Raw genomic sequence first — 20,850 nt, 5'->3', positions numbered from 1 at the left:
ACTAATTGCGGTGGCTGGTAAATGGTATTTCATACCCTGAATCTTAAGTGAACGTCAGCACACGATCCGGTCGGAATGGTAACTGCTTCTGTTGAGTCAAGATTTGAGGAATTTGACAGAGTTGCATGAGTTAATTCATCAACAACTAGAAAACACTCAGAAAGGGTCAACTTTTGCCCAGGTGGAATTGTGGCTGCTGACACTTTCATGCTTGGGTCCTAATTAAAGCAGCGATGAGTGGACCTCTGGACCCCCCGACATTTTTGAGTTTGAACCCTGATGCTATTCGGATTTTGCTCGTAGGAGCAGCATTCACTGCATCCACTAGGTGGCGCTGGAGAATGCAAGGGTTTGTATGAAAACAAAAAATGTATCTTTTTGATGAAAATCCAACCTTAGTTGCATCGGGATTTCTTCTTACAACCATTCACTGCATCCACTAGGTGGCGCTGGAGAATGCAAGGGTGTGTATGAAAACAAAAAATGTATCTTTTTGATGAAAATCCAACGTTAGTTGCATCGGGATTTCTTCTTACAACCACTCAGCTGCTCTATTCATATTCCACATGATCATTTTTATTAGATAACATTAACTCCAGCTCCAACTGGCTCCTGGGGTGGGGGTGGGGGATGGTGTGTGTGTGTGTGTGTGTGTGTGTGTGTGTGTGTGTGGGGGGGGGGGTTCTAATACTCTATTTAGAGGAACTTCATCAAGACAAAGCAGAAAAGCTACTGACAATTAAGACACCACACATGAGTGGATGTTTGTGCTGGTTTTGTCAATAGTGTCCTATTAAGAGGAGGCAATGTGTCAGCGTAGGGGAGAGCCTAATCCAATCAGCAGAGTAATTAAAAACACAGCACAGCAGTCCTGATGGTCAGACAAGGTATTCAGCATTTAGCCCAGAGCTGTAGTCACGCCAGGTCAGGGCCACGGGGCCCCGCTCAGAATCAACAACATTAGCAGCATGTTATTGTCCACATGATGCCCGTAATCAGCCGTAATCCTTCGCTGTTGTCATTCATCTGCTCTGATTGTCTCTAAATTAGCCTTCATAGCAATGCCTCATTTAGCTCTGTTTAATTCTCATGAATTAACCACCCACCTCCCAAAAAAACAAAACAAAAACAAAAACAAACCCTCACTGGGAGCTCATTGTAGTTATAAAACTAACCACCAGGTGTCACCCACGCCTCAGCGCCTCCAATTGCTATTTTTATGAAGCATAATGAATGTAGTTTTTTGGCACTGTATCACAATGGTGGTGCTTGGTGCAATGAGGGTTTTTTTCAACCCATAAGCACTGAGAGAACTAATTTTAGATACATTTTAGCAGCAAAAATGAAGCAGCAGCAACAGGATGCTTCCCCTGTGCTCTGGTCTTCCTCTCTTCATCCATCCTTCTTATGGCCTCTGAGGAGCACTCACTATCCCTCGATGTGCAGCCGAGCATGAGTGTGGAGCTCGGGACCGCCGAGCAGAGGGGTAATTCTGAAGGGCAGTCGGTGTAAGAGGGTGATCTATTATACAGTCCAACACTTTCTTCCTCCTCTCTTGCTCGCCCCTCCTCCCTCCTCCCTCCTCCCGTCCTCTCTCTCTCTCTCTCTCTCTCTCTCTCTCTCTCTCTCTCTCTCTCTCAGTCTTTTGGTTTCCTCTGCCCTTGCATCAGCACTTCGTGAGGACAAATGAGAAGTAGAGTTTAAGTATGCACATTCCTGTTGCCCTCCTGCAGAGCCTAGCACTTTCTCAATTAAACTGGAGTCCATCTGCCCGACTGATTCAGAGCCCCCCCCCCCCCCAAACACACACACAGCCCCCTACCTACCCACCCACTGACTGACTGGGGGAAGCACTAGTACACACACACACACACACACACACACACACACACACACACACACACACACACGCAGACACGCAGGCGCACAATCCAGCCGTGCCTGACCATAAATATTGTGGAGGGAGGGCTGGCTATCACATGTGTAACTGGCTGGCATATATGTTGCACGGCACAATTATTATCCAGCCAAAAAACAAACACACACTCACACGCACACACACACACGCACATACTCACACACACACACACACACACACACACACACACACACACACACACATATACTCACACATACACACACACACACACACACACACACACACACACACTGAAAGGAATAATTCATCTTTCATAGTTTTTCTTCACACACGTGAAAGAGGAGCGACATCTTTTAAGGAAGATATAGCAGTAATTTTTCTTCCCGGCACCTATTTTACGACCTTTTTCTTATCCACACTTGACCTTCTTCACTTAATTCTCCATTACACCGCACATCTTTTTAAACTGTGAGCATCATCGGTCTCTGTTGTGTTTAATAAGGTCAACCCATGGCGATGGACCAATTAGAAACTCTCCTTCCTCCACCTCCTGCTCGATCCTCCACCCGTTCAGCCCCTCAGTCACTGACATTTTTTTTTTTAAATCTAATGCTCTCCATTATAGTCCCACCTCCCCAAGAGCCAGAGAGAGAGAGAGAGAGAGAGAGAGAGAGAGAGAGAGAGAGAGAGAGAGAGCGAGCAAAGCCACCATCTCCTCCTCTTCCTCACCTCTCTCTCTCTTCCAGCACACGCTCCTTCCCACTGATGCTGAGTGGATGCAGACCGGGGGATTTCCAGTAGCTTCCTGAGTCTGTCCTCCCTCTCCTTTCCTCTCCTTTCCAAATCCCCCCCACCCCTCCTCCTCCTCCTCCTCCTCCTCCTCCTCCATCAGCCAGAGCTTCTCCTCCTCTCCTCTCCTGCTCCTTCTACACCAGGATGTGGCACTCGATGGCTTTGCTCCTCTCTGGATTCTCCGCTTTGATCCACGGTGAGCTTGCCCGCTGTCTTATTTCATTTTGGTTTTTTCTTCTTCTTATCTTTAAGATTCAGAACGCTGCAGCTGCACTTAAACCACAAAGTGTGATTTCCCCCCCCCCCTTCTTCTTTTGATTTGTGAAGTATGCAGCATAATAAGTACAAAAATAAAGACTCCTGGAGTAGAAAAGTAAGAATGCGATGCACCTGTTTGCTCACCACATTTTTCGGAAATCTTATTTTATGAGTTAAATTCCTCTGCATGAGATGTTTGGAAGCGGCTGTGCGGAGAGGCGGATGACATTTGATGCAGCAGACATAACATTTCATTGCTACTCCTTTCATTCATTCCACGAGCGTCTTCCTGTCCAAATCCCTGCGCATGTCAGGGGATCTGAACACACAGAAAAAGAGGTCACAGATCAATTGAATTGCATATATAGATCAGCGCTTCCATCTCGCCTCCCTGATGTGTTGTGGACGTGTTGCTGCAGCTGAGCTGTCGGGGGCTCGGAGCAGCACAAGTCGCAGCTGAATGTGGAAGCTGACAGCGGATGACAGAGCTAGAGAGAGAGAGAGAGAGAGAGAGAGAGAGAGAGAGAGAGAGAGAGGGAGAAAGAGGGAGGGAGAGAGAGAGAGAGAGAGAGAAGAGAGAGAGAGAGACTGGGGAACTTACAGCCGACAGCGCAATGCTCGGCTCGGCTTGTTTTTTTTGTTTTCAAGTGCAGGCTTTACATTAAAAAAAGTACAGCACATCAAGAGGAAAAGTTGCAGAGAGAGAATAGTAAAGTAGACTCCGATTATCTACAAAGGACAAGAGGTAGGAAAGCATGTTAAAAATGAACTGCAGCCTAATGAGCCCCAGCGCTTCATTGTCACACCTCTACATCCATTCAGTTTGTTCTATCAGCTCAGAGCATTTCAAACTAACCTAATTATACATTCATTAGTGCCAATTATTCCCCGATAAGGTTTCTCACTAATTACATTCTCTTTCTTGTTTATATCAGTCACTGTTCTCCCCATCACCATTTTTAAGTGAAAAATGCTGCATAATGTTGCTCTAATGTTCAACCTTTTCGTCTAATAGAGGAGCCAGACCTTCCCTCCGTGTTTGATCAGCAAAGCCTAAACCGTACGCTTGCAGATAAAACTGACTTTATTAAATTAAAGGGATGCTTATCTCCCTCCGGTGAACCTGTTACCTCAGTCCATGTGTGCCAGCGTGCAGGAGGAACCTTCACTTCAAAGCCTGAACCATAAAATTCAAAATGCAGGACCAAAAAAAAAAAAAAAAACAACAAAAAACCCCTAGAAGTTAATACAGATTTCTCCAATATTTCTGTTTTCTCTCTCATTTCTTGTTGACCTTCTCCAGTTCCTGCAGGACAAATATGTGATTTTCTCTTTAGCATCCTCCTCTGCTCTCCATTCCAAAGTCACCTTCTCGCTTTAGAGGTGGACCAAACATTAACCCATGCAGAATTGGACTCTGCTTCTTTTTTCCCCCCTCTTCTTTTTCTTCTGAATCTAAATGTCTCTTGTAATCATCTGCCGGTCCAGTGTCCATGCAGGGTCCTCACCAGAGGAACCTGCTGAAGAACCTCCTGAAGGACTACAACCGGATGGAGCGGCCCGTTGGCAACGACTCGCACACCCTCACCGTCACCTTCTCCCTCAGCCTGGTTCAGATCATGGATGTGGTGGGTGATTTTCGCACTCGCGTTGACGTTGAATACACCGGTCGTCCTGATACTGTTGTGAAGTAGCAGAAGGGCAGTTACGGTGTAGCCGATAGAAAGAAAAACAACCCTTTTCTTGTCATTTGTTAAACTGATCTTCTTCCTCTCTCGGTGACACAAACCCCTTTGCATTGTTCTTCTCCTCCACGCTGCTCACTACAAACACGTTGATCGATTTTACAACGGCAACAAAAAAAAGACAAAACAGTGTCAAGTTTAAAGATGAATTTGTCCTGTAGCAGTAATATCATTATCATCATCAAGATATCCCAATTGTGATCCTAATTATTTTTGGCCATGCATGATAATTGCGCAGAGAAAATCAGGCATCACCAGACATCTGATGATGTACTGGATGAGCTTTTCCCCTCTTCTGTGCACATTCGGGGTTTACTTTTGTTTCGATGATTGATTGATAAATCTGGAAATTAAATTTTGGTGTTGTGTGTGTTCATGCCAGACTGGTAGGATATGTTAGTCACAGCAAATGTTGTCTGCAGGGGAAAGTACAGTTTTTATGTATCCTAATCTTGGCTTCTCTGTGAAAGACTGAGTTAAAAATGTCTAAAATGTTTCGCAGGATGAGAAGAACCAGGTGCTGACCACTAACATGTGGCTGCGGATGGTAAGGACTCCTGGAGGGTTTGGTGAGATAATAATTTGGAGGTGATTTGAATGTTTTAAGTGAACTAGTGTACATGGTTTCATATTCAATTCTTGTCCCATGATTGAATCTCATGTTAGAAGTGGAGCTTCGTTTCGACACCTGAGAGATACACAGGAGTTATACTTTACTTTGATGATGAGTTGTCATGCTCCAGACCCCGCAGCAGCGTGTGTTTTGGAGATAACGCGCCTGCAGGAGGAGACAGACTGTATCTGTTTGTGTGTGCGTGTGTGTGTGTGTGTGTGTGTGTTTAAGAGTTGGTTCGACCATTATCTCCAGTGGAACCAGAGTGAACATCCTGGAGTTAAAAACCTCCGCTTCACTACTGACCAGATCTGGACACCAGATATCCTCCTCTACAACAGGTACAACACGCTTACATGCTTGCTTACACTCACACACACACACACACACACACACACACACACACACACACACACACACACACACTCATAAACACACACGTTCCACCTCAACAAAATTGTTTCATGTCCCTCCTTTTCCTCTCGCGTCATCCCTCAGTGCAGATGACGACTTCGACTCCACCTTCAAGACGAATGTTCTGGTCAACTCCAGTGGCTATGCTGAATATCTCCCTCCAGGTGGGTCACTCACTCATCTCCATTCATGCTTTCACTCATCCCTCTTTTTTTCTCCTTTTTCTATCATCTCCCAGAGGTGCAGCGGCAGCATCTCGTTCTGCAATCTCTGCATGTCTCCCCTGTTTGTTCAGTCAACATTAATATTTTATTGGCATAAATCAGCATCCCTGGTTACAGATTCCCATCACTGGGAGTAACACCTATAAATAGGAGACGCTCCTTTCTTCCGTCTCCTGTCTTAACCCAAACGCAAGACCAGTGCAAGCCTGTATAAGTAATGGCTCCCCTGGGCTTTCACAGGTCTTTATCTTGTATTCCTTCATGTCTTTCTACATCTTTGTCTTTATCCGCTGAGACAGCTTTATCCCTGAAGTAAAAGTTGCGAGAAACACAATCTTATTTGTTCAGTTAGTGTGTTGTTTAATAACCTGATGGTAAATCCAGGATCAGAGCCTGTTAGAGGGGGGTTTGGTACACTGAGAATCAGGCAGGTTTGGTAACATGGATGATGAAAATACTGGAAAACACAAGAAAGCACCAAGCAGTTTCTTTTCTTTTTGTTGTTGTTTTGTTTTGTCTTGAAGCGCTGGCTGTATCGGCCTCATTGCTGCTCCACAGGTCTTTTCATGCAGCTACAGTTAGTGAATAAAAGGCGACAGGGCTGTAGGTGGTAGGCATGGAGCTTGACACCAGGTGGATAATTCAAAGGTTGAGGATCAGTGTGTGAATCTTTTTAGTTTCTTAACACCCCTGCGGAGCTGAAGCTGTAAGGTTGTTGTTGTTGTTGTTGTTGTTGTTGATTTAATGACATACCAAAGTATACCAGCTTTAAGAAGACGTCTGGTGCCACTTACACATAATAGCCAAATTCTAGGATTTGTGATAGCATCTTGTAAAAAAAAAAAATTCTGAATTTTATTTTAGGAGCTGCACTGTGATAAGAGGTTGTTTTACACTGCAGAAAAATCCAGGTTGCCTCGAGGTTACTAGATATCAGTGAGAGGCAGGTTACAGAAATACTCCGCATGAATCGTAGAGCGGCGGAGGTAGCCAGAACAACTCCATGCTAATCAGGGTAATTTAGAGGTTTAGTGCTTTGGGACTCCATAATGGGAGGACCTCAGACCCCATGAAGAAAAGGCAACCCCCTTTCAGGAACTTGTAACTTCATTTTAAAGAGCAGCGAATGTATAAAAGAACATTTATGGCTTCTACCTAAATTGGTGTCATTTGTGCAAACCCCTCCATTCCACTCTGAAGGCTGATATTCACTCTTGTCGGCCCATAATTAATTAATTTGAGAGTCTTGATGTGTTCATTTCAGTAAAGTGCCAGAGACTGCCAGAGACTGCCAGTGACCTCTCCATGAATTATTATGATTCCTTCTAGCTGGGGGAGGGGGAGGGGGAGGGGGGCACCAGTGTGTCTTCATCATTTTATGTGCCCGTGTGCGTATGCAAATGCGTGTTAAAGGGCATTTATTCAGCATCACAAACGTGTTAACCTGATTGGGGCACTGTGCACGCTGAGGGTTGGCCAACAGCTGTGTGTGCAGACTGTAACTGTTGGCAGAATATCTGAAAATACTAGTAGACACTGCCAGCTTTTCTTCAGTGTATTTGCTTCCAGTCCTCTTCACTCTACATTTGCTCTATTGCAGCACTTTCTACATCATTTTTTTTAAATATTAAAAAGTAAAGTAGTAGAGTCTTAAGGGCAGGTTGATTTGATTAATTCTCTTGGTCAGGCTTTCTGCACAGGCAGCTTTCACACACACGCAGGGAGCTGCAGGGGTTAATGTTGGTTAATATTCTCTTCTCCTCCTCCTCGTCTTCCTCCCAGGAATCTTCATGAGTACATGCAATGTGGATGTTCGCTGGTTTCCCTTTGACATCCAGAAGTGTGAGCTAAAGTTTGGTTCCTGGACGTACGACGGCTGGCTGCTGGACCTCCAGATGAACGACGCCGACATCTCAGGCTACATGCCCAATGGAGAGTGGGACCTGATAGGTGAGCTGTCATCAGGAACATGCACCTGGGAGTCTTACTCTCTCTCCGACAGCTTCCATCTGGCAACGTCTGCCCTGCTCTCGTCTTCTCAGGAGTTCCTGGCAGTAGAAACGAAGCTTTCTACGACTGCTGTAAGGAGCCCTACCCAGACGTGACCTTCATTGTGACAATACGTCGGCGGACGCTCTTCTATGCCCTGAACCTACTCATCCCCTGTATGCTGCTGTCGTCCATGACCCTGCTGATCTTTGTGCTGCCGGCTGACTCTGGAGAAAAGATCTCGCTGGGTGAGTGGGTCAAAAACGGGGGGTGGGGGGGGGGGGTCCCTATAGATCAATCCTGTGACTCACTTCAGTTACAGTTAGTTATCCTGCACAAAAACTAAACACCATGATTAGTATTTCAGTGACATTATTTATTTCAGCATCAGGACTGTTGAGCCAACATTTTTTTCCGCCTTTCACATCAGCACTTTTACAAGAAGAATCAGCCATTTTTTTTATTTTCTTCATAGTAAATTTTACTTTTGGAGGTGGGGCCACAGGACAGTTTCAGGTCAGTGTCACAGGGACCAGTGTTGACCCCCCCCCCCCCCCCGTCTATAAAACAGTATCATTATCCATCCATTTTCTACCTTTTATCCTGCTAAGGGTAGCGGGTGGGGGGGCGGGGGCTGGAGCCTATCCCAGCAGCCTTTGGGCAGGCAGGGTTCACCCTGGACAGGTCACCAGTCCATCACAGGGCCAACACATAGAGACAGACAACCATTCACACTCACAGTCACACCTACAGTCAATTTAGAGTATCAATCAGCCTCGTCCTCTCTTGATGTCTTTGGACTGTGGGAGGAAGCTGGAGAACCAGAGAGAACCCACACAGGAACAGGGAGAACATGCAGACACAGAAAGATGCCGGGGCTCGAACCCAGAACCCTCTTGATGTGAGTCAAGTGTCAACTGTTCTAGGCCATTAACAGGAAAGAAAACAGAACATTTCAGAGTCCGAAAAATATTTAGATTTTTTTCCCCATGAAAATCCATAAATATGAGCATTAATATTTCGCTTAAATTAATTGATACTTTGTATTTTAATTAATCAGTTAGAGGGACACGTATTCTCCAGGAGATGGTACGGTGGTGCGTTCTTTATGTTCTGCACTGGTGATCCAGGCGACCTGTTTTTAGTAGATGGGGAAGAAAACTTACGAGCAGGTTTTGACGATCATGTTCTGGACCCACGTAGCCTCCTTGGCGAAGGCTCGCCCTCTCTGAGTGCTTTCTACTTTTATTTTTATGATCCCTTTTGAAATTCTATGTCTGCCCGTGACAGCTGCTGGACAAATAAACTGTCAAGACATCTGATAAAGACAAATATCAGACATTATGGTGTCAGGCAGGATAACGTCCAACTATAACCTTGGCAACGATCTGAAAATCAAGTCCAACAAACTGCAAGTGACACAACTATCAGATTGCAGTAGTTTATCAGAGCTATCCAGGAAGCAACTAACAGGAAGTGGCATTTTTAAAGTCGCTACCAGCTACCTCTGTCACCTCCCCAGTTAGTAGCTACAAAAAGAGATTTTAGAATAATTCTTCAGAAGAACCGACACGGTTTTCTTCCTTTGTGCGTTGCTGTTGTAGATCATAAAATAAACATTTGCAGAAGAGTGTTTTTGCTTCACTGGAGGCTTGTGTGGGTGCATGTGTGCAACCTCAGATCAAATCTCTGCAGGGCATCTTCAAGAGTAAACAATGTATTCTGTTAAAACGTACTCCAAAAAAGAGGAGTCAACAGCAAACGTCCACGTGTGCTGTAAAAAAAAAAAAGAAAAAAAAAGAGAGGCGCCTGTGAAATGGGTTCATGTTGATGCTTTTACATCAGCAAAGAATTCTAAATTGAAAACGTCACTCCCTCAACATCCAACCCAGCCACCAGGAGCGCATTAGCAAATCTAATCTCTACCCCGTTGTGAGTAATTTAATGCTTGAAACCCCCAACAAACTGAATCTTCAGCATAGATTTATAGACATAGAGAAGGGGAAAGAAAGAAGTGGCGCTATGTGAGGAAAGATGTGGAGAAAAAAAAGGGCGAAGGGAGAGGGATTACCAAATGAAATAGAAAGGTGAGAAATGCGGGGAGGAGGAACAGAGATGGGTCGGTGGAGGAAGGCACTGAAAATGAAGCACAGACCTGAGAAGAGAAAGAAGGATGAGAGAATGACAGCAGGATTGGGGTGGGGGGGTGGGGGGGTTGGGGTTGCAAGGAAGAAGAAAGAGGGGCCTGGAAAAAAGAAAGGAGAGACAGTGGTGCGATCAAACAGCAGCCGAAAAGACAGTTTAATATCTGCTTCGAACTACTGGGCGCACAAGATGAAAGATGCTCATGACGACAACACGGACTGCAGACAACAGGCTGCGCTTTGTCTCAGCGGATTAGTTGGTCCGGAGAAAATGAATAAAACTCCCAAAATATTACATCATCGTTCAGGCGCTTCGGTCCAAAGTGAGTCGTAACAGCGCGTTTTGTGAGCAAGTGAAACCAAATACCCACCGTCGCTTTAATATTTAGCGATTTTTCTAAGAAATGAGTAGAGAAATTAGAAGAAAGGGTTCATGAGGGTTCCAGAAGCACAGATGTGTCGGACATTCGTGACTTAATCATTAATACAGTTGTTAATCTGTTCATCAGTAATTATAACTCCTCCTGGCTGCTGGCCAAACCTTCCTTTGCCCTTCTTCAGTACTAATAAAAAGGAAATCACAAATGATGCTGAATCTGTACTTTTAGTTTCCAGCTCTCTGGTATTTTCTCACGCTCAAAATAGTTTAATAACATGAAGAAAAAAAATCAGCCGATTTAGCAAAAGGTGGTTTAATTGAATTTATCTGTTTCAACTCTTGCTTTTTTATTGCTGCGCGTTGGAATTTTCCCGACTTGAAGCTTTATTACGACATAAAAAATAATGTCCAACTAAACTACAGGAAGTTTTGATGTTCACTTGTGTGGAAGTAATTTGGAGTAACTGTAGTAATTTGGTCGGTGCAACAACAGCTATTTATAGTTTTGAAGTTGTAACTGATGCAAACCAAATGTCCTTCTACACTTTGTTGCTTCGTGTGTTCCAGTGTTATTGTCAAATGTTCTAGTTCTTAAATGCTCAATAGGAGAGTTACACGAAAGTGTTGCTGGAATATTAATTATGACAAGATTAATGACGAGTCTTGGTTAGACAACAATGTCAACGTAAGCTTTGTGAAATAACGATGGTAATTTTACTCTGACATTTCATCGACCAAAACAATCAATGAACTGATCATCAGCGTAAAAAAAAAACCCCTCAAAAACCGCAGCCCAATATTCAGATGTCACAGACTAATTAAGATGACTCATGTCTGACAAAACGGATCAGCCAGACAGGAAGCGGGGACAGGAAGCGCATCCCTAACCTTGATGCAGGATGCATTACGTTGCATTTTCCCAACAAATAAAAAAGAAAAGAAGCTAAGCCTTACACACACGGCCAATTAACCTATTGATGTAATTAAGGCTAGTGAATTGATTAGGAAGGAAGAGCTTACACACTGCCTTCCAGGAAAATCCTGTCACTAGTTTTGATGTAGGAGGCGCGGGGATCAAGTGAGGGGGTCCTCGGGGTGAGACGTGCGCGCTAAGTGTGGAATCATAACATGAGCTCTCCCAATATCCTTACAGGGCATTCTCTTTTTTTATTTCTCCATCTAATAGTTTAATGAATGCTTTTTGCAGTTATGCCAGCAAAGCACTCGTTTAATTCGTCAGGAATGAGATAGAAGCGGAGGTGGCTGAATGAAGATGGAGCCAAAGAGCAGGAGTGTGTGTGTGTGTGTGTGTGTGTGTGTGTGTGTGTGTGTGTGTGTGTGTGTGTGTGTGTGTGTGTGTGTGTGTGTGTGTGAGGGGTGTTTTCACACATGTACCTAGATGCAGTTCTGACAGGTTAAAAAATGTCCGCCTGCTGTGCGGAGGTGCTTTCTGCTGCAGTGGTGCAGAATGTCAAAAAAAGTAATTCACTGTATGAGCGTTAGCTGCTCTTGTGCATAAATCGAACCCCATCTCATCTGGAGTTTGAGGATTCAGCTTGTGGGCTTGTGCAGGGTTTTGAGAGGCCATGGGGGTCAGTGGGATGTCACAAAACCTCCCGACTCGTCAGTCAGTGCAGTGACCAAATTGTCATCGTGTCATCATTGGTGTCTGACTCAACAAAACGATCCAGGATTACCCAAGAGTGTCATTTCAGGCACTAGACCCTCAGACCCTAGACCCTAGACACTAAGACACTAGACCCTCAGTCCCTAGACCCTAGACACTAAGACACTAGACCCTCAGACCCTAGACCCTAGACCCTCAGACACTAGACCCTAGACACTCAGACACTAGACCCTCAGTCCCTAGACCCTAGACACTCAGACACTAGACCCTCAGACACTCAGACCCTAGACCCTCAAACACTAGACCATCAGACCCTAGATCCTCAGACACTAGACCCTCAGACACTCAGACCCTAGACCATCAGACACTTGACCCTCAGACACTCGATCCTCGTCCCTCAGACCCTAGTCCCTCAGACACTTGACCCTCGTCCCTCAGACCCTAGACCCTCAGACACTCGACCCTCATACACTAGACCCTCGGACACTAGACCCTCAGACACTAGACCCTCGGACACTAGTCCCTCAGACCCTAGACCTTCAGAAACTCGACCCTCAGACACTAGACCCTCGAACACTAGACCCTCAGACACTAGACCTCAGACACTAGTCCCTCAGACCCTAGACCTTCAGACACTCGACCCTCGGACACTCGACCCTCAGACCCTAGACCCTCAGACACTAGACACTCAGACACTCGACCCTCAGACACTAGACACTCAACCCTCAGACCCTAGACCCTCAGACACTAGACCCTCAGACACTAGACACTCGTCCCTCAGACCCTAGACCCTCAGATCCTACTCTCCAATCACTACTGAGTTTCATGTTGCTCATACATCCAGAGACTGCTTGCAATTATGGTGCTGCTAGTTGAAAAGTAGTTTCTCTTAAAGTGGTAGCTCACTGAAAAAAAAAAGAAGCAAGTTCAGTCATGACCTACTCACCCTGACGGTGATTGGAGGAGGTAGAAGTTTTTTAAGCCCACAGAAAAACCTGTTTGAGTTTCACAGGACAAGGCATTGCAGTCGTCTCCAACATTCATGTAAACAAGTACATGATAAAACCACAACACGCCTCCAGCATGATCATCACGAGTGTCCTGAAGCCTCGACAAGCCAAGCTGATTAGAAACACGTCACCGATGCCGTGTTTTTGTCTGAAATGTTTTGTGGACTAAAAAAAACAAACAAAAAAAACCCCAACTTCACCTGACCTCCCATAAGAATGGAGGTCAGATCACGACTGAATTTAAATCTTCCAGGTGAACGAGCCCTTTAACTAAATGTAGCTTGTAGCATGCTGACGTCTCTCTGTCTGCAGGCATCACCGTCCTGCTGTCTCTGACTGTTTTCATGCTGCTGGTGGCAGAGATCATGCCAGCTACATCTGACTCCGTCCCTCTTATAGGTAAGTGCGTGTGTGTGTGTGTGTGTGTGTTTTATGAGTGATTTAAGTAGCAATATACTCATTAATAGACTGATTGGATTGCATAAGCAGCACTAATCAACATTTTATACTCAGAATGTTGATAATGACTTTGTGTGAAAGTCTCAGTTGTGCCAACACAGAATTATGACCCAGACGCCGCAGCTTCCCCGCAGCACTGTGGAGCTTTTTAGCATCTTTGCTTTTATGGCCTTCAAACTTAGCGTGTTTTGTTCTCTAACTCAGTGGAAAAAAAAAAAATCTAAATCTCTCTGATTTATTATCTGAACCCAAGTTGGCTTGTGAGGAAATCAAACGTATACCAGCGTGAGAGCCCAGAGGAGCCCAGAGGACTCCAAACCAGAGTGAATATTCATCAGGTGTCCAGACACACAAGTTAAAATGTACGCTAATGTTGCCGTGTGTCTGCTTGATATGTAAATATTCCGCCTGATGGTTCTGGTGCCATTGATCAGATCAGCTTTAAAGTGCAGTCTGAGTTTGCAGCTTGCTACGATGCTCTGAGTCTCAAGACACCTTCTTTTTTAACAATATTTCCTCTAAGAGGATTCTGAGTTGGTTTCTTTCTCTTTTGCATCCTCCTATTCCTGCTATTATAACATTATTTTCCCTTTTATATCAATATAATATTGATCAAAGGGCTCTCAAGACTGTACCCTATTATTTTCATTTTGGCATTTACACAGTTACCTAAAAGGCCCTGAGGTATCGAGGGGCAGTTTAAAATCTGGATGAATTTTCGTCAAAGTTGTACCCAGGACTCATCTTGGCCGACGGAAGAACAGAGCGGTTTCTTTTGAGTGATCCAGGGATTCTTTTCAGGGATATTTCACCCTTGTAAATAGGAAAAGAAATGTGTCACTGGCTCTGATGAAATATTCACACATATTTCTCACACTTTTGGAAATATTTCCAGGCGTATATGACGGTTGCTTATTTGCATACAACAGAAGCTCTCTCTAATCGTTGCATGAGTATTTGGGCATGGGGACATCCGCACACACACACACACACACACACACACACACACACACACACACACACGCGCAACGCACTCCCTTCCATCGCCAGCAAATAGATCTACACGCTGCTGGAGAAGGAACATCAGAATTTTGATTCATTTTCATAATCATCGGAGAGATGCTTTCAGCCTAATCTTAATAATTCAAAATAACAACCCTGACGCTGAATCCGGGAGGTGGCTTTAGCAGCCACATTTGTAGGCAGATGTTTCAGAAGCAGCTCGCTGTTCAGCTTGAAGATATCCGGGAAGGTGTGTGTGTGTGTGTGGGGGGGGGGGGGGGGTAGACAGACAGGAGTGTCAAAGTCCTGTCATTCTTGAGTATCTTGTGAAATAAGTTCTTCTCACAGGCAGTGCTAGAAAGAGACATGGAGTATTTTTGCACACGCGCTGGGAGGATAGGGAAGAGTGACATTAAAGTGTTTTTATGAGACTCGTTAATCTTTCCTCTCTGTTTTTTCTTCTTTTAAGGGCCGAGTAGGAATTACAGCGCAAGTATAATTACATAAAAATGAAATATCATCATGTTCCATGCTTTATTCACGCCTCCCAGGTCAGTACTTTGCCAGTATAATGATCATCGTTGGGATGTCAGTTATCGCCACAGTGGTTGTTCTGCAGTATCATCACCACGATCCCGATGGAGGAAATATGCCCAAATGGGTGAGCTTGAACTCTTCATAATTACAAAGATGGCTGCTGAAAGCCTGTTATTAATCTATCACTAGTGTCGCTCCTCGTCATTCCCGCTGACATTTTCCCCATCTATTGGTGCAACCTGCGCTCCTCTGCCAGTTTCTTTTTTATTCATCGACTTCCTCGGCTGTGACTCATCTGGCACTGTCATTCTGCCTCAGAGTGTTCATCAAATACCTTGCCACAGACTCCAACTGGAGTGTGTTTCAAAGCACTCTGGGTATGTGGGCGGATTCCTTTCGACTCATTCTCGCTTCTTATTTTCCTTTCTGTTTAACACTATATATGTATTAAAAAATGCATCAAGTCTTTTTTTTTTTTTTTTTGCAGATGCATTTTGCTCTTAAGTGAAACGTCAAAAAAAAAATGAAACGTGGACAAACGGTGTGAAACATCAGCGTGTAATTTAAAAATCAGCTGGCTCTCTTAACACCTTCTCTTGCCAAATAAGGACATTTTTGTTACATTACACAGGAGGCGATATTTATTAGGTTGTTGTTTTGTTTTGTTGTTGTTTTGTTTTGTTGTAGAGGGGAAAAAAAATTACAAGATAATAAGTTCTGCTTTATACAGATAGATGCATGAATAGCTTTATGTCATGAAAGTGCAGATGCCGTGTATATCGACACACTGGAAGGACATTCTGTTGATGAATGGCCCGTTCAGACAGTCCAATGGCCAATTAGCAAGCTAATTGATGTGGTTCAGGGGAGGGCATCCAGCCAGCATCGGTCCTGGCTGAAGCCCGGACAAAAACAACAGCATCAGGGTCCATCACCTGGCCGGGGAACACACGCCATGAAGACTAATTGAGTGGTCATCTGGATATTAACTGTACATTTGATGCCAAATACCCATGTGGATGTTCTTTGGCTGACGTGTCCTTCCAGGGGACGTGCAGTGGGTGTTCAAGAGGGGTTTGTTGTCATGTTGTTTTTCAGAGGAAGGAGAAAATTGACCTGATAATCAATTTAAACTGCTCAACATGATGAAGCCGGCATGAAAACCTTCACTGGTTTGTGGAGTCACGTTCTTAATTTCTTGCAACAATAGATGGGATTGTTTTTTTTAAGATTAACTGCCAATCCGGTTCATAGCAGTAGTGACTTGCCAATCACTGAATAGCCACGCCCAATCACATGTCCTGTTTACCGCTGATTTTATGAAATATGACTGTGTTTTACAAATCCAGCGCGATGCTGTAGCGAAGAGGACTTGAACTATCGGGAGAACGTTTACTGATGTAATATATTGAATCAGAATCAGGGACATTTTCCTGAAGTCTTCAACACCTCAGGGGGTGTGTGAGGGTATGGGGTGGGGTGGCCGCCCCCTGCTGGCCATCAGAAATTAGGCAGGATTATGGCTTCACTTTTCAGAGTGAGAGTCTGAAAAGTTAATGCTTTAGTTTGACATGGTGGCTTATCACTCATGAAAAAGACATTTTAAAGGTTTTGTTTTTTTGTCTCAGGCACCAACTTGTCACACCCATCATGGAGCTCATGCACCTTCTAAGGCTGGCAGCTCTTAGTGATCACAGCTTCCATGTTTTCTTGACCTGACGTCCTCTAAATGTTTCTCGACTCTCATCTTCCCATTTCTTTCCTTCCTGCAGGTTCAGCTTGTCTTGCTTCAGTGGGTAGCCTGGTTTTTGCGAATGAAGAGACCCGGGGAGAACGACAACCTAGAGCGGCCACCGTGTGCCCCCCACCTACGACGCTGCTCTTCGGGATCCCAAAGCGGGAGTATCCCCAACCCTCCGGACCCCACCCTTCACCCGCTGCACCCACAGAACCTTGCTCCTCTTCAAACAGGGCCGCTTCACGCTGGACACCCTCATCTGCACGTCCAATCCAGCGCCAACAACAACGGGAACCTTCTTTACATGGGCTTCCAGAGTATGGAGGACCCTCCAATGCTCTCAGAGTCTGTCCAGAGGAATAACATCTCTACTGGCCCTCCTCGGGTGGCAGGAAGCCCACCTCCGCACCTGCCATCACAGTTCTGCAGTTCTCCACCTCCTCCCACCCCCAATATTGACACTGTAGGCTGTCCCAGCACTGTCTCCAGTGGTGGGGGCTTTGGAGGAGGACTGGGAGGAATAGGAGGGTGCTCGGCTACAGGGATGGGGGACCCCCAGCTTCAGGCTATACTGGAGGAGGTACGTTACATGGCGGATCGTTTCCGGGAGCAGGATGAGTCAGAGAGCATGGCCGACCAGTGGAAATTTGCAGGTGCCGTCATTGACCGTCTGTGTTTGGTGGCGTTCAGTGTTTTCAATATCATATGCACCATCTCTATTCTCATGTCTGCTCCAAACTTTGCGGATGCTATTTCCAAAGACTTTGTTTGAACTACCAGGGGGGGGGAAAGAATGAGAGAAGCGTGTAGGTATGGAAGAGGGGAATTAAATTAAAGGATGAAGGATGGAGTGGGCTCAGATCCAATGAAACACAATTTCCCATGAACTGTAGGCTGGGTGATTTGTGATTGTGAGGAACTGGCAAATGGGTAGGGGGAAAAAAAAAAAGGTTTACTTTGCAATACATCGTGTTTTGTAACTGAAATAAAACAAGAAAACAAATGAGAGAGGCGATACGGAGTGACGTTGGGGTGAGCAGGGTGCTTTATCAGAACTGTGAGGAGTTTAAACGGATTGTAGTTAATTGAAAGACTTGAATCCGAGATTCAAGGAAAGACAGAAAAAGCAACTTCTGTGAGAAAGTCCTGAAAGCAAGAGAGCAACTGCGAGAGTAAACAGTGGTAAAGAGATGGACAGGGACAAATAAATAGGACAGACGTTCAGCCGGTTTATTTTCTCAAGGAGGGACGACAGCCCTTCACTCCCACATGTTGAGAAAAGACTGCATCGTTTAAAGTGGTCTGAGGAGGAGAGGGTGGTGATGGATGGGGAATAAGACATTTTACAAGAACAGAAAACAAAGAAAAGCCATGAAGGAACAAGACCTTCCCTGGCGGCTGGCAGACGTAGGTGGAGTACGAGGCTCGGTGCTGGGATACACGACCCGGGCTGAAGATCAAGAAGGCTGCGGCAGAGAGGAACCGACGAGGATCTCATCTATTATTCAATCTCATCCATCTAATGACCGTCAAATTGAAAGACTTCAGATAATCTTTAAGACTAAATAAGCTTTTAAGAGATGAAGTCCGCTCTCTGCTAGCAAACCACTTTAAATTACCAAGGGCTTATCTTTTGGAGACGATTGGCAATCTGCAACAATCAGCAGAGATCAAAAGCTGCTCAGTAGAGGGCAAAGCGTGCGGCGCTTATCAAGACCGGAAAGCTAAATTAACCGCTCATCGCCAACGTAGTGGCCAGTGGTTGCACCACAGTGGAGTCCTGAACCAATAATAGCTCACTGAGCAGTTACCTAAGTGGATCTGGCAGGTACTAATAGACCTCGCTGGATTTCATATTAAAATTTTAGTAACCCGAAATGGAACGTCAAGGTCTTTATAGGAACCTGAGAGGCACGAGGAGGGGAAAAGATCAGTCAACCCCCGCCAACCCCCCCCCCCCCCCCCCCCCCAACCCCAAATTAACACGGAGAAGCAACATCCCATCAAATTCCCGTCAGATCCCTTCGGGGGTTTACAGCTTCTCAAGTGATTTCACATCCATCAAAAAGAAATGAGATTTTTATAGAACTATATTTTCATGAAATTGACTCCAGTGGGTTAAGTTACGACCTTCAGCCGGAGAAGTGCAGCAAACAGAAACCAACAAAATTAAATAAAGCTTCAATCAGTTTGGCACTGAGGTAATTTAAACAATGATCCTACGTGCAGCGCGTCGGGCTACCATGTTGTTCTTCTCCCCGGTCAGTCTGAATGTATGCGAAATGTAAATTTTGGGGGGGGGGGGGAAATGTATGGGGTCAATTAGCTGCTCACTCACGTAGAGAGAAAAGCACTGAATTAAATATGGGAAAAGTTACAAAAATCACATTTCTGATCAAAAGCTGGTCTGAGAACAGAATCTATAAAGAGCACTATTCATCTGAGTGCTCCAACCAGAGGGAAAACTCTACTGTACGTGCAGCATATCGTCATTAAATATCAGCGGCGTGTTTTTTTTAAACACGCAAAACACATTGCAACGAGCTGAGAAAAAAAAAAGACATTCACGCAAAAGTACAGAATTACAAAGTTCCAATGTACTGCTGGCTTGAGCACATTTTGTATAACGGATAATGAAGGAATTACTAAGGCTGCAATTTCATGCACAGTGCAAGACTATAAGAGTAGATGGAGTCATGAAAAATGGCTTCAAGCTAAAGGAATTCAGCTGAAAGCTTTCAGGACTGTTATCCTACACCTCAGAGCAGGTAATTGCCGCGTCCCCAAGTTCTCGACGGCTTTCTCCTCTCCTAATGCTCCTCAGCCAGATCCAGCCTCCGGTGTGAGTACATACTGATGTGCCAGAAAATGTACTTCCATGTTTGTTTGCTGTTGCTGAGCACTTAAAAGATGCGCTCAACAAATATAGGCCACATAAACAAATGTTTTTTTTTAATTAAACCAATCTCCTCCCACACGTTCGATTCTATACATCCCTTTTGACTGTTCAGCATACATTCAAACTGCCAGCTGACACATAAAACGAGCTCATGAAGAAACAGTCGTACAATAATCCCTTAAAAAATAAATCGTGGTGTGATTTTGTATTTTTTTTTTCTCACTGTCAATAAACGGAAACAACAAGACCAACGATGTGCTAATTCATCTTTCGCCACTTTTGAAAATTCCCCAGGCCGCCTGAGGCACATGGCCATACGTCAATTTGTGTCTAATGAAGACAAAAATGTTCACAACAGGCTGCGAATATGTTTTCTTTGGATTGGTAATTTCAGAAAAGAGAGTGGGAGAGGCAGGAGAAAATGCATTTGTTAGGAACTATATTTCTATATTTGCTGCTCTCTGACGTCTTTACAGCTGCCTGACGTTCTAAGAGAATCACCATGTTCATCTTAATGAAGGAATATGACATCGTGTGACTTTTGCACAGTCGTGTGCGATGTAATTTTCTTAGGTTGTGCTGAGAATATGGGAAATCAGCTTATTTGTTGGTTTGGATCTTTTCATGTGTTGCAAGAAAACCCTGAAAAATTGCATTTTACATAAAAACGGAAACGTGAAGTCACAGGTTCCTGTCCTACACCGACTCTGCAGTGTTGTACAGGCTTTTTCTCATGTAAGCTGACACTTTATACCTCTTTTCATCACCTGTCTCCTCTCTCTTTCTCTCTGAAGTCCTGGCAGGCAGAAAGGGGGTGGGGTGGGGGGTGGGTTGGGGGTGTCCCTCTAGCACATACTGACACCTCACATCTGTACAGAGCCTCTCTCATCCAGAAAATAAAGGATTCTCTCTCTTTTTTTTCTACCACTGTTGCCCTCCTCCCTATTTCTGTGTTGACAGTGGTTTTGGCCCCCACACTCAAAAACGAAGAGAAAAATGACAGTGAGGGGATGTGGGGGGGGGGGGGGGAATGCTGACTCGCAGTTAGTGCTGGACAGGGCCTTAATTGATCACTCGTTCAGAAAGAAGAAGAGAGGAGGGGTGTAGAGAATGAGATGGGTAGAAGACGAGGGGGAGGGTT

General features: G+C 44.8%; 1 protein-coding gene across 3 annotated transcripts; it reads left to right on the top strand.

Moving 5' to 3' along the window:
• The first annotated feature begins 2,751 nt into the window (after window positions 1-2,751).
• chrna11 (cholinergic receptor, nicotinic, alpha 11) lies at window positions 2,752-20,504 on the top strand. 3 transcript variants are annotated; one of them, XM_086192447.1, is made up of 10 exons: window positions 2,752-2,867; window positions 4,418-4,557; window positions 5,177-5,221; window positions 5,519-5,628; window positions 5,786-5,865; window positions 7,708-7,875; window positions 7,968-8,162; window positions 13,387-13,473; window positions 15,087-15,196; window positions 16,845-20,504. In XM_086192447.1, the coding sequence occupies exons 1-10, from the start codon at window positions 2,816-2,818 to the stop codon at window positions 17,580-17,582; spliced, it is 1,725 nt and encodes a 574-aa protein (XP_086048573.1). In that variant the 5' UTR covers window positions 2,752-2,815; the 3' UTR covers window positions 17,583-20,504. The 3 variants fall into 3 exon arrangements, with proteins under 3 accessions (XP_086048573.1, XP_086048570.1, XP_086048572.1); XM_086192444.1 differs by having other exon boundaries at window positions 5,177-5,262; window positions 5,521-5,628; XM_086192446.1 differs by having other exon boundaries at window positions 5,177-5,262; window positions 5,791-5,865.
• The last annotated feature ends 346 nt before the right edge of the window (window positions 20,505-20,850 follow it).

Source organism: Aulostomus chinensis, chromosome 22 (genome assembly GCF_037954235.1).
Source record: "Aulostomus chinensis isolate RoL2024-O1b breed Wild chromosome 22, RoL_Achi_v1.0, whole genome shotgun sequence".
Taxonomy (NCBI): domain Eukaryota; kingdom Metazoa; phylum Chordata; class Actinopteri; order Syngnathiformes; family Aulostomidae; genus Aulostomus; species Aulostomus chinensis.
The sequence above is the reverse complement of the archived record's forward strand: the minus strand, read 5'-3'. Positions and strand labels throughout refer to the sequence as shown.